Source organism: Lonchura striata, chromosome 5, assembly GCF_046129695.1.
Source record: "Lonchura striata isolate bLonStr1 chromosome 5, bLonStr1.mat, whole genome shotgun sequence".
NCBI classification, from domain to species: Eukaryota; Metazoa; Chordata; class Aves; order Passeriformes; family Estrildidae; genus Lonchura; species Lonchura striata.
The window spans coordinates 71,755,359-71,769,312 of NC_134607.1; the positions used below are offsets into that span (position 1 = coordinate 71,755,359).

Here is a 13,954-nt window from a genome sequence, read left to right on the forward strand (position 1 = left end):
CCATCCAGCCTTCCCAGTTTTCCCAAGGAGCGCTGGGATTCTCCTCGCCCATGGAGGAGGCTCCTCACTGAGTGACTTAAATCCTTGGGAAGGGGATCCTGCTGGGCTGATCCCGGCCAGGATAAACCCATCCAGCCTTCCCAGTTTTCCCAAGGAGCGCTGGGATTCTCCTCGCCCACAGAGGAGGCTCCTCACTGAGTGACTGTTAAATCCTTGGGAAGGGAATCCTGCTGGGCTGATCCTGGCCAGGATAAACCCATCCAGCCTTCCCAGTTTTCCCAAAAACCTCCAGCCTGACCTTGTACGGAGTCTCCTGGCTCAGCTGCGGCTCCAGGAGGGCGATCCCAGCTCCAGGCTGGCCCAGCTCCCCCGGCAGGGAAGGAGCAGCTCGGTTTTGGGGATGGGATTCACAGCTGAGCTCTGACCTCTGAAGCTGATTTGATCCAGAGGGAATTCAGCCCCTTCCGAGAAGAGAGAAGCTGGAAAAACAGCTCCTGCTGTAAAAAAGCATCAGTGAGCTGCTGGAGCCCAGGGAGAGGAAATCCCATGGATTGTCTGCAGGGCTGAATCTGTCTCCTCATCCTGCAGCCGACGGCAAATCGGCCAAAAATCCTCAATTCCCTTTGGAAGTAATTCCCTTTAAATAATTCCCCACAACTCCTGCTGGTTCCTCTCCCCACTCCGTCCCTCCTGCAGGAATGTGCAGCCGTCTCAGCCCTCCCTTCTCCAGACTAAACAAGCCCTGCTCTCCTGGATTCCTCCCGTGGAATTCCATGGGATCCCAGCTCTCTGTGTCTGCTGAGCCAAGACCCCCCATCCCATGGGTGTGGAACGCTGAGATACAGCAGGATAAAATTCCCAAGGGTGGAGGGGAGCCTGTGGTGACATCCCTGTGCCAGGAAGGGACAGGGAACGTGTCCGTGCCCATGGACGTGGCACCTCCGCCCTGGGTAAGCAGCTCCCGGATCCGTTTGCCCTGGGATCCGCCCAGCTCCGGAGTGCGGCTGCCGCCTCCAGGGTTCCCAGGTGGGACAGAGTCCTCTCCAAGAATTCCCACATCCCAATCCCAGCCCCTTCTCCACGGGGACATCGGGGTCCCTTCGCTCCAGCTTTAGGAGCCGCCCTTCGCTTCGCCCTCGGAGTTGGGAATCTCCATGGAAGCAAAGTCAAAACCAAACCAGCAAATCCCAAATTTTACTCCCAACAGCGCCAGAACCCTCACAGCCATTCTGGGATTGACCCCAAGCCCACCCTCCCCAAAATCCCATTTTCCACACTAAACCCCGGCGTGGTTTTTGCAGGATTTGGGGGGATTCCTCCCCATCCCCACGGCCGCTCCTGGGATCAGTCTGGGCTCGTGCAGGGACGCGGGGCCCCACGCAGCTTTTCCTGTCGGAGCCGTTTCCCTCTCCACCTCCCAACTTTCTCTTTTTCCATGAATTCATCCCCCTCCCGCCCCCCGCCGTGGCTGCAGCTGCAAGCCCAGACACAGCTGTGCACATCTGGGCTGGTGTTGGCAGCCGAGCCGCCTCGGGAGCCTCCAGCTGGAAGCTTCTCACCTCCTGGATTGGGGAATTTTCCCCCCTCATTCCCTGTTTTTCCCCCCTCAAAGCCAGACACCGGGAGACTCCAGCTGGAAGCTTCTCACCTCCTGGATTGGGGGAATTTTCCCCCCTCATTCCCTGTTTTTGGCCCCTCAAAGCCAGACACCGGGAGCCTCCAGCTGGAAGCTTCTCACCTCCTGGATTGGGGGAATTTTCCCCCCTCATTCCCTGTTTTTGGCCCCTCAAAGCCAGACACCGGGAGCCTCCAGCTGGAAGCTTCTCACCTCCTGAATTGGGGAATTTTCCCCTCCCATTCCCTGTTTTTGGCCCCTCAAAGCCAGACACCGGGAGCCTCCAGCTGGAAGCTTCTCACCTCCTGGATTGGGGGAATTTTCCTCCCCCCATTCCCTGTTTTTGGCCCCTCAAAGCCAGACACCGGGAGCCTCCAGCTGGAAGCTTCTCACCTCCTGGATTGGGGGAATTTCCCTCCCCCATTCCCTGTTTTTCCCCCCTCAAAGCCAGACACCGGGAGCCTCCAGCTGGAAGCTTCTCACCTCCTGGATTGGGGGAATTTTCCCCCCTCATTCCCTGTTTTTCCCCCCTCAAAGCCAGACACCGGGAGACTCCAGCTGGAAGCTTCTCACCTCCTGGATTGGGGGAATTTTCCCCCCTCATTCCCTGTTTTTGGCCCCTCAAAGCCAGACACCGGAGCCTGGAAAGCTCCAAGTGAGGCTTTAACAGGACCCTCCTTCCCCAAAGCAGCAACTTTTCCAGCTCCGGGTGGAGCCATCCCGGGAAATTCCGCTGCCAAAAACGCGTCGGCGGCGGCTCCCGATCGCCGTCCTACCCCACAGCCCACCCCGAGGCTGTAAACGGGATTAGGCCCTAAATCCTGGGATTTTAGCACCGGCAGGAAGTTTTTTTGGGATGATTATCCTGATGGGTGAGGCGCAGTTAAGCACAGACAGAATCAAGGGCTGGGTTTTCACCTTGGCCTCAAAATGGATGGATCCATGGGATGGGATGGGATCCGTGGGATGGGAGATGGTGGGTGCTGGTCACAGGGATGGAAAGGAATGGGAGGAGAGGTGGTGGGTGCTGGTCACGGGAATGGGATGGGATCCATGGATTTGGGGTGGGAATGGGATGGGATGAGAGGTGATGGGTGCTGGTCATGGGAATGGGATGGGATCCATGGATTTGGGGTGGGAATGGAATGGGATGAGAGGTGATGGGTGCTGGTCATGAGGATGGGATGGGATCCATGGATTTGGGGTGGGAATGGGTTGGGATGGAAGGGGATGGGTGCTGGTCATGGGAATGGGATGGGATCCATGGATTTGGGGTGGGAATGGGTTGGGATGGAAGGGGATGGGTGCTGGTCATGGGAATGGGATGGGATGAGAGGTGATGGGTGCTGGTCACGGGAATGGGATGGGATCCATGGATTTGGGGTGGGAATGGGATGGGAGGAGAGGTGATGGGTGCTGGTCATGGGAATGGGATGGGATCCATGGACTTGGGATGGGAATGGGTTGGGATGGAAGGGGATGGGTGCTGGTCATGGGAATGGGATGGGATCCATGGACTTGGGATGGGAATGGGATGGGATGAGAGGTGATGGGTGCTGGTCATGGGAATGGGATGGGATCCATGGATTTGGGGTGGGAATGGGATGGGATGGAAGGGGATGGGTGCTGGTCATGGGAATGGGATGGGATCCATGGACTTGGGATGGGTGATGGGAAAGGAATGGGATGAGGTGATGGGTGCTGGTCATGGGAATGGGATGAGATGGGATGGAATGGGATGGGTGATGGGTGATGGGAATGGGATGGGATGAGAAGTGATGGGTGCTGATCATGGGAATGGGATGGGATCCATGGACTTGGGATGGGTGATAAGAATGGGATGGGATCCATGGACTTGGGATGGGTGATGGGAAAGCAATGGGATGAAGGTGATGGGTGCTGGTCATGGGAATGGGAGGAGATGGGATGAGAAGTGATGGGTGCTGGTCATGGGAATGGGATGGGATGAGATGGAATGGGATGGGTGATGGGAATGGAATGGCATGGGATGGGATCTATGGACTGGGATGGGTGATGGGTGATGGGAATGGGATGGGATGAGAAGTGATGGGTGCTGATCATGGGAATGGGATGGGATGGGAGGTGATGGGAGCTGGTCACGGGAATGGGATGAGAAGTGATGGGTGTTGGTCACGGGGATGGGATGGGATGGGATGGGAGGTGATGGGAGCTGGTCACGGGAATGGGATGAGAAGTGATGGGAGCTGGTCACGGGAATGGGATGGGATGGGATGGGAGGTGGTCACGGGAATGGGATGGGATGGGAGGTGATGGGAGCTGGTCACGGGAATGGGATGAGAAGTGATGGGAGCTGGTCACGGGAATGGGATGGGAGGTGATGGGAGGTGGTCACGGGGATGGGATGGGAGGTGATGGGAGCTGGTCACGGGAATGGGATGGGAGGTGATGGGAGCTGGTCACGGGGATGGGATGAGAAGTGATGGGAGCTGGTCACGGGGATGTGCTGGGAGACGATGGGTGCCAGTCACAGGGATTTGAAGCAGCAGATTCCAGCTTTGATCCACACCAGGGGCCACCCCGGACAGCACAACCCCCCCACCCTCAGCCGGGTGGCCCAGGGCCCCCAAATCCTGAACTCCAACCCCTCTGCCACAGTTTGAACCAGCACCCGCCCCCTCCCAGGCCTCCAAACCCCGGTGATGTGTCGGGATTTGCTTCTCCCAGGCAGATCCGAGCCAGCTCCGCCTCGCCTGGGCTCTTCTTGGGTTGGATCTCGTTAAAGCCGGAGCAGAGCAGCAAGTGTGGGCAATCAGGTAATTAGGGAGCAGCTCCTGCCAGGACCTCCCTCCCCCAAACCTCTCACCAGACGGGTTCCCAGCACGGCTCCCACAACTCCTCCCGGGAATTGCAGCGTTCCACGCGCCCAGAGCTTTTTCCGTGGGAGGTTTTCCCCAGGAGGGCAATCCCCTCCCAGATCTGTCCCACCGTTGCTCAGGTGCTCCTCAGCTGTCCCCTGGGCTGGCTTTTGGGTTGTGCCCTTCCCTCCAAATCCCAAAGCTCCAATTCCTCACTGGGATCAACTGGGATCAACTGGTGCCGGTTTCCCTCCAAATCCCAAAGCTCCAGTTCCTAACTGGGATCAACTGGTGACGGTTTCCCTCCAAATCCCAAAGCTCCAATTCCTCACTGGGATCAACTGGTGCCGGTTTCCCTCCAAATCCCAAAGCTCCAATTCCTCACTGGGATCAACTGGGATCAACTGGTGCCGGTTTCCCTCCAAATCCCAAAGCTCCAATTCCTCACTGGGATCAACTGGGATCAACTGGTGCCGGTTTCCCTCCAAATCCCAAAGCTCCAATTCCTCACTGGGATCAACTGGGATCAACTGGTGCCGGTTTCCCTCCAAATCCCAAAGCTCCAATTCCTCACTGGGATCAACTGGGATCAACTGGTGACGGTTTCCCTCCAAATCCCAAAGTTCCAATTCCTCACTGGGATCAACTGGGATCAACTGGTGCCGGTTTCCCGTAGCTGAGAAAGTCAAATTATCTTCTGACGTGGAATTTCCTGGTCCAGCAGCTCCTTGATCCAGCTGGTGATGGTCACTGGACTGTTGTGGGCACAGAGGAAGGAGGGATGGATGGATGGGATCCATGGATGGATGGGATCCACTGATGGAATCCACAGATGGAATCCATTAGTGGATGGGATCCATGGATGGATGGATGGAATCCACTGATGGAATCCATGGATGGATGGATGGAATCCACTGATGGAATCCATGGATGGATCGATGGATCGATGGAATCCACTGACGGGATCCATGGATGGATGGATGGAATACACTGATGGATCCATGGATGGATGGATGGAATCCACTGATGGATCCATGGATCGATGGATGGAATCCACTGATGGAATCCATAGATGGGTGGATGGAATCCATGGATGGATGGATGGAATCCACTGATGGAATCCATGGATGGATGGATGGAATCCACTGATGGAATCCATGGATGGATGGATGGAATCCACTGATGGATCCATGGATCGATGGATGGAATCCACTGATGGAATCCATAGATGGGTGGATGGAATCCATGGATGGATGGATGGATGAATCGATGGATGGAATCCACTGATGGGATCCATGGATGGGTGGATGGAATCCATGGATGGATGGATAGATGGAGAGACACCCCTCGTTTGTCACTGTCCCCTCCGCTACACCCCGAGTAAGAGATGAGTAAACCCCACCCTGCAGTGGGGAGACCCTCAGCTCAGCCCTGAGGAACAGGGCAGGAACCGGCACGCCTGCCCTGACCCAGCCCCACGTCACCGGCCCGGATCCAGCCCGGATCCAGCCCGGATCCAGCCCGGAGGTGACTCAGGCAGCTCCGGAGCGCCGGGATCCGCCGGGACCTGCCCGGGGATCCTCCTCCAGCGTCCTCCCTGCGCCTGGAGGAGAGAACCTCAACCCTTTGTACAGCTCCAACCCTCTCCAAAAATTCCCTAAAACCGGGGAAATCACCTCAAAGCCCCAGCCCAATCCCCAAGTGGGGCTCTGCTGGGATCCGACCCCACGACACGCCGCCGTGGCGGCGGCGGGGCGACAGCCCGGCGCCGTTGGGTCCCTCTTCTTCGGCAGCTCCCAAACTTGGATCCATTCCCATCCCTGCCTCCTCCTCCCGATGCAGGGAGAGGCGCGGGCAGGGAGGAGGCTCCGTCTCCTCCCCGGCGCGCCGGCGGGCAGCACCATGGCCGAGCGGCTGTCGGAGGAGAAGATCGCCGAGTTCAAGGAGGCGTTCTCCCTCTTCGACCGCGACGGCGACGGCCGCATCACCACCAAGGAGCTGGGCACCGTCATGCGCTCGCTGGGCCAGAACCCCAGCGAGGCCGAGCTGCGGGACATGGTGGGCGAGGTGGACGCCGACGGCAGCGGCGCCGTCGACTTCGCCGAGTTCCTGTCGCTGATGGCCAGGAAGACGAGGGACACGGACGGCGAGGAGGAGATCCGCGAGGCGTTCCGCGTCTTCGACAAGGACGGCAACGGCTACATCAGCGCCGCCGAGCTGCGGCACGTCATGACCAACCTGGGCGAGAAGCTGACGGACGACGAGGTGGACGAGATGATCAGGGAGGCCGACTGCAACGACGACGGCCAGGTCAACTACGAGGAGTTCGTGAGGATGATGACGGAGAAGTGACGGCCACCGCCGGCTCCGTCCCGCAGGTAACTCCCCTGGGGTGCAGCATCCATGGAAAATCCCCAAAATCCCCGAATTTTAGCTGCCCCCCCCCCGCCCTCCTCATGTTGGTGGTTGGAAAAATCAATTTTTGTGGTGCTTTTTTTTTTTAATTTTTTTTTTTTTTAAATTTTTCCTTTATTCTTTTTCCCCCATAGGAACAGAGGTTGCGGTGGTTCTCCCCCGGCCCCTCCATCCCCTCCCACCTTCTCCACGTTGGAAAAATCCTCTTTGATCCCAGTTGGAGCGTCGCCAACGGGCGTCCGCATCAGCTGTGGGATGCGGATGGATTTGGGGTCCCCATGGGATGTCTCGTGTCTGTAGCTATTCCAGAGGCCGCTGAAAATTCCCTGAATCCAATAAAAACGTCCCCCCACATCCTGCTGGCTGCTTCACTCAGCTTCCCCTTGGGATCCCTGCCGGAAAAGATTCCCTGAAATCACCGTGCTGGCGTTCAAACCCCTCCTCATCTCCATCCTCTTCCCATCCCGTTCCATCCCTCTTCCCAAAAAGCTGGAAAGGTGCTGGGCACCGGGATGTGGCCTTCCCCATCCCTCATCTCATCACGTTTGGGATCTGGCTCCACCCCCAGGATCTCAGGGTTCCTTTTCCCTCTTCCAAGCTGGATTTATCCCTAATCCCCATCCCGAAGCTGAGCAGAGCGGGATTCGCCTTTCCTGGCCGTAATCCCGAACTCGCCGTGCCTCAGTTTCCCCACAGCGAGGCGGGAATCCTGGGATGGGATCATTCCACAGAGGAATCGGAAGGAAAATCTCATTAATGCTCCGTTGCTAACGAGCAAACGGGGCCGAGCTGCTCCGTGGGGAATTTGGGATCTGCCGGGAATTCTCCCCCGGCCCCAGCCCATCCCCCGCGCCGGGAATTTTGGCAATCCCAGTTGTTTTCCCGGGAAAACCGGGCGGGCCCTGGCAGAGCGAGCGCGCCCACGCTCGCTCCCAGCACCGTCTCCCTCACTCTCCCAGGATGGGAGCGGGGCAAAATCCAGCCCCAAAATCCCTCAATCCATCAAAATCCAGCCCCAAAATCCCTCAATCCGGCAAAATCCAGCCCCAAAATCCCTCAATCCGGCAAAATCCAGCCCAAAATCCTTAAATCCAGCAAAATCCAGCCCCAAAATCCCTCAATCCAGCAAAATCCAGCCCCAAAATCCCCAAATCCGGCAAAATCCAGCCCCAAAATTCCTAAATCCAGCCCTAAAATCCCTAAATCCGGCAAAATCCAGCCCCAAAATCCCTAAATCCAGCAAAATCCAGCCCCAAAATCCCTCAATCCGGCAAAATCCAGCCCCAAAATCCTTAAATCCGGTAAAATCCAGCCCCAAAATCCCTCAATCCATCAAAATCCAGCCCCAAAATCCCTCAATCCGGCAAAATCCAGCCCCAAAATCCCTCAATCCGGCAAAATCCAGCCCCAAAATCCCTAAATCCGGTAAAATCCAGCCCCAAAATCCCTCAATCCATCAAAATCCAGCCCCAAAATCCCTCAATCCGGCAAAATCCAGCCCCAAAATCCCTAAATCTGGCAAAATCCAGCCCCAAAATCCCTAAATCCAGCAAAATCCAGCCCCAAAATCCTTAAATCCGGCAAAATCCAGCCCCAAAATCCCTAAATCCGGCAAAATCCAGCCCCAAAATCCCTAAATCCATCAAAATCCAGCCCCAAAATCCCTAAATCCATCAAAATCCAGCCCCAAAATCCCTCAATCTGACAAAATCCAGCCACAAAATCCCTAAATCCAGCAAAATCCAGCCCCAAAATCCCTCAATCTGACAAAATCCAGCCCCAAAATCCCTCAATCCGGCAAAATCCAGCCCCAAAATCCCTCAATCCGGCAAAATCCAGCCCCAAAATCCCTAAATCCAGCCCAAAATCCCTCAATCCGGCAAAATCCCTCAATCCAGCAAAATCCAGCCCCAAAATCCCTCAATCCATCAAAATCCAGCCCCAAAATCCCTAAATCCGCCAAAATCCAGCCCCAAAATCCTTAAATCCAGCAAAATCCAGCCCCAAAATCCCTCAATCCGGTAAAATCCAGCCCCAAAATCCCTCAATCCGGCAAAATCGAGCCCCAAAATCCCTCAATCCGGCAAAATCCAGCCCCAAAATCCCTAAATCCAGCCCAAAATCCCTCAATCCGGCAAAATCCAGCCCCAAAATCCTTAAATCCAGCAAAATCCAGCCCCAAAATCCCTAAATCCGGCAAAATCCAGCCGCAAAATCCCTAAATCCATCAAAATCCAGCCCCAAAATCCCTCAATCCGGCAAAATCCATCCGGAAAAAATTCCAGGGTGGCACCAATCCCGATATTTTTAGGCCTGACCTTTTTTGGGTTTTTTTTTGCTCCTTCTATTTTTGGGTTGTTTAATTTCCGGAGCATTTTTTCCTCTCCGCTTATCCCGGGATGGTTTTTCCTGAGGATGATCCTGAACGGGAGCCCGGATCCCATCGCGGCAGCTCCGTCAACAACAGAGAAAAGTTCATCCTCGTTTTCCCGTTTTTCCCCGAATTTGGTGTTCGGGAGAGCAGTGGGAAATTCCCACCAGCGTCCCTCGGGCTGGACGCACGGATGGACAGGATGGTCCTGGTTTTTTCAGCAGGAAAAGGAGGGGATTTTCCTTCCCAAATCCAGGTTTTCATCCCCAAAATGTCCCTCTGGAGGAGAAGGAGCTGATGGAATTGCAGGATCCGGCCCGGCACATCCATGACCGATGGAATTCCATCTGGCGTTGGTTAATAATTAAATTCATTTCGGTCCAGGAGCCTGGGAAGTTTGGAGGAATCACCTGGAATGGTCCTGGAGGATCATCCAGGGTGGGATTTGGGATAGGAATCACCTGGAATGGGACCTGGAGGATCATCCAGGGTGGGATTCGGGATAGGAATGACCTGGAATGGGTCCTGGGGATCATCCAGGGTGGGATTTGGGATAGGAATCACCTGGGATGGACCTGGAGGATCATCCAGGGTGGGATTTGGGATAGGGGTCACCTGGAATGGGTCCTGGGGATCATCCAGGGTGGGATTTGGGATAGGAATCACCTGGAATGGACCTGGGGATCATCCAGGGTGGGATTTGGGATAGGGGTCACCTGGAATGGTCCTGGAGGATCATCCAGGGTGGGATTTGGGATATGAATCACCTGGAATGGACCTGGGGATCATCCAGTGTGGAATCTGGGACAGGGATCACCTGGGATGGGAACTGGGAATCACCTGGGACAGGGATCACCTGGGATTGGACCTGGGATGGGTTCTGCGGGGTCATCCCGGGTGGGATTTGGGATAGGAATCACCTGGAATGGATCCTGGAGGATCATCCCGGGTGGGATTTGGGATAGGGATGACCTGGAATGGTCCCGTGGGATCATCTGGGATAGGAATCACCTGGAATGGGAACTGGGAATCCCCTGGGACAGGGATCACCTGGGATTGGACCTGGAGGATCATCCAGGGTGGGATTTGGGATAGGAATCACCTGGAATGGGACCTGGGGATCATCCCAGGTGGGATTTGGAGTCGGGATAATCGGGATGGGAACACATGGAATGGCAGAAGAGGAATCCATGGAATGGCAGAAGAGGAATCCATGGAATGGCAGAAGAGGAATCCATGGAATGGCAGGAGAGGAATCCATGGAATGGCAGGAGAGGAATCCATGGAATGACAGAAGAGGAATCCATGGAATGGCAGGAGAGGAATCCATGGAATGGCCCATGAGGTCCCCCCTGGGGTGGCTTTGGGGTGGGACACGGGGATCTCCTGGAACGGGACGTGACCGGGGGATCCCTTGGGATGTGGCTGGAGGGGAAATGCGGATCCAGCCTGTGGCAGCTCTTCCCACCTCCACCCCGGACAATCTCCCAACACTTTTCCAGGTATTTTCCAACCAAAAAAAACAAATAAAAAAATAAAAATCCACCGATGGCTCCGGGAGCACCCAAACCCAGGGATCCAACTCTGCCCCCGTCGCTGCCCTTTCCCTGCTCACCTGGGATCTCATTTTCCCCCTAAAATGGGATTTTTAAGGGAAAAAAAGCAGCTCAGGAACCCCCCCAGCATCCCCCATCCCAAAGGACCGGAGATTTTTTTTCCTGATCCCGTGGAATCGATCCCAAATTCTCCCCGTCCCCTTTCGCTTCAGCAGCCCGAGACGTTTCCATCCCGTTTCAACAGCAAGGTTTAAAAAAAAAACCAAAAAACAGGAATTAAATCTGGGCAAGCAACACCGAGACCTCCCAAGGTTTTCCCGAAGGAAAAGCAGGAATTTTTTTTTCCCAGTTTTCCATGGTTTTTCCGCCTTTCCAAGCCCTCTGGATCCGTGGCTGCCTCGCCAGCGATAACTCCGAGCAAACGCGACGCGGCGCCTGGGAAACGTCTGCAGGAAAAAAGTCTGGGAAAAAAAAAAAAGTCTGGAAAAACGGCTCCAGGTCGGGGCCCAAAAATCCGTTTATAAACTCGTTTTTCCAATATTTCCTTTGGAAAAAAAAGGAAGGGTTCCGTTTCCCTGCGGCGCTTCGGGAACCTGTTGCACGGGGATTTTTCTCCTTTGCTTTTCCGCCCTCGGGTTGGTGCTGGAAGAGGGAAAAAAAATCCCGTGAGAAATGGGAAAACCGCGGCAATCATCCCAAAAAATCTGTCGCGGGGGAAATGTGGGAAACATCCAGGGCCGGGCAAAAGGATGGAAAAAATCCGGGAAAAATCCGGGGCCAGCTCCAGCACTGAGGCCGAGGTTGTGCCAGATGGGGAAAAACTTCCGGAGAAAATCCCTGATTTTGGGGCTCAAGGGGTTGGGTTTCTCTCCCAATTCATATTTTTTTTTTGGCATTTATCCCTCATGGAATTCAGGGGACAAGCGGGACAGGGAGGTGGGAATGAGGGGGAAAAATGGGATGAGGAGAGGGAGGTAAAGGAGGGAGCAGGAAAGAACTGGGAGAGGGGAAAACGCCACCCGGAATAAAGAAATGGTTCCGTTGCGGTTTTAAAGGGAATTTTCTCCCTGGTTTTCCCACTTTTGGGGTAATTGGTGGAAGGAGAAAAATCCCGTTTGTGGGAGAAATGGAAAAAAAAAAAACCAACGGGAGATGGGGACGAGGAAAAGTGGGAGGAAGAAACGGAGAAAAGTCGGATCAGGAGAAGGGATGAGGGGACAAGGAGGAAAATTTGGGAGGGGAAAAATGGGAATGGGGGAAAATGGGATAAAAAAAGGGGATCTGAGGAAACCAGGAGATGGGGACAAGGAAAAATGGGAAAAGTGGGAGCAGGGGACCGGGAAAGGTTTGGGATGGAACAATCCCGGTGGCCTCCCCGTCCTCCATCCCATTCCCAAGGTAATTCCCAAGGTGAATCCCAAGGTGAATCCCAAGGTAATTCCCAAGGTAAATCCCAAAATAAATCAATCCCAAGATAATTCCCAAGGTAAATCCCAAGGTAATTCCCAAGGTAATTCCCAAGGTGAATTCCCAAAGTGAATCCCAAGGTGAATCCCAAGGTAATTCCCAAGGTAATTCCCAAGGTAAATCCCAAGGTAATTCCCAAGGTGAATCCCAAGGTAATTCCCAAGGTGAATCCCAAGGTAAATCCCAAGGTAAATCCCAAGGTAAATCCCAAAGTGAATCCCAAAGTGAATCCCAAGGTAATTCCCAAGGTAATTCCCAAAGTAAATCCCAAGGTAAATCCCAAAATAAATCAATCCCAAGGTGAATTCCCAAGGTAATTCCCAAAGTAAATCCCAAGGTAAATCCCAAAGTAAATCCCAAGGTAAATCCCAAAGTGAATCCCAAAGTGAATCCCAAGGTAATTCCCAAGGTAATTCCCAAGGTGAATCCCAAGGTAAATCCCAAAATAAATCAATCCCAAGGTAAATCCCAAGGTGAATTCCCAAGGTAATTCCCAAGGTAATTCCCAAGGTAAATCCCAAAATAAATCAATCCCAAGGTGAATTCCCAAGGTAAATCCCAAAATAAATCAATCCCAAGGTAATTCCCAAGGTGAATTCCCAAGGTAAATCCCAAAATAAATCAATCCCAAGGTAATTCCCAAGGTAATTCCCAAGGTAATTCCCAAGGTAATTCCCAAGGAATTCCCAAGGTAATTCCCAATCCTCCGCTGCCTCCACATTCCGCAGGCTGCTCCCCGCTCCCGCTGCCCGGGCCTTTTCCAAACTCCCAATTCCCAAAATATTCCGAGAGCGTGAAAGGCGCAAGTCCAGGCAGGGAATTCCGGCAGCGCAGGATGGGCGGGAGCGGCTGGAATTCAGCTGGAAAAGGAATTTGGAGATTCGGGAAAAATCCCAAATCCCGCACGTCCCATTGGGGGAATTCCAGCGCCGAACCTCCCCATCCCAAAATTCCTGAGAAAATCGGGAATTCCCGCGGGGCTTGAGCGCAACCGGAGCCTTTTTCCAGCCCCCCCTGGAGCTGCCGGGAATTTTTCCAGCCGGGAATTCAATGGGAATACGAGCTCAGCCGCCTCACCGCGGGATTTTGGGAATTTTTTCCCTGTTTTTTTTTTTTTTTTCCCCGCCGGGAGAAGCAGGAGGTTGGGGCTGCCCCTCCAGAAAACGTTCCCGGGGATAAATAATGAAAATTCCCACCTGGAATTCCCAACTCTGGGCTGGGAAGGAGAAATTCCATCCCGGTTTATTTTTTAATTCCCGCGGGAAGCAGCTCGGCCCAGCGGCGCTCGCATCCCGATCCTGCCCAGGCGGGAATTTTCCCAAAAAATTCCTCCTCGAAATTCCGCGGGGAAATCGGCTGCAGAGAATTCCTTAGGGAAAAAATAAATTTAAAATTTAAAAAAAAAAAAAAAAAAAGGGATTATCCCCGTTTTTCCCAAGCATCGTTTCCCTCCCGGTTTCTTTGGAATGTTTCCAGCCTCTGATTCCTCCCAGATTTCTCTGGGAAGATTCCCCAGCTTTTCTTCCCTGTTTTTTGGTTTTTTTTTTCCTGGGAAATGAGGAATGAAAGGTTTTGGGAAGGGGATGAACAATGTGGGGATTTATTTATTTATTTTTTTTTTAATGGAATCATGGAATGGTTTGGGTGGGAAGGGACCTTCAGGATCACCCAATTCCCACCCCATTCCATGGGC

The 13,954-nt window shown here is 54.1% G+C and overlaps 1 protein-coding gene across 1 annotated transcript; it reads left to right on the top strand.

Annotated features, from left to right (window-relative positions):
- The first annotated feature begins 6,354 nt into the window (after nt 1-6,354).
- LOC110470958 (calmodulin, striated muscle) lies at nt 6,355-6,815 on the top strand. Its single transcript, XM_021531046.3, has one exon. It carries the CDS (start codon nt 6,355-6,357, stop codon nt 6,802-6,804), a length of 450 nt encoding a protein of 149 aa, XP_021386721.1. The 3' UTR covers nt 6,805-6,815.
- The last annotated feature ends 7,139 nt before the right edge of the window (nt 6,816-13,954 follow it).

Bases quoted from the DNA above. Each gene is read 5' to 3' on its own strand.
- LOC110470958 (XM_021531046.3), top strand. From the start codon at position 6,355: ATGGCCGAGCGGCTGTCGGAGGAGAAGATCGCCGAGTTCAAGGAGGCG.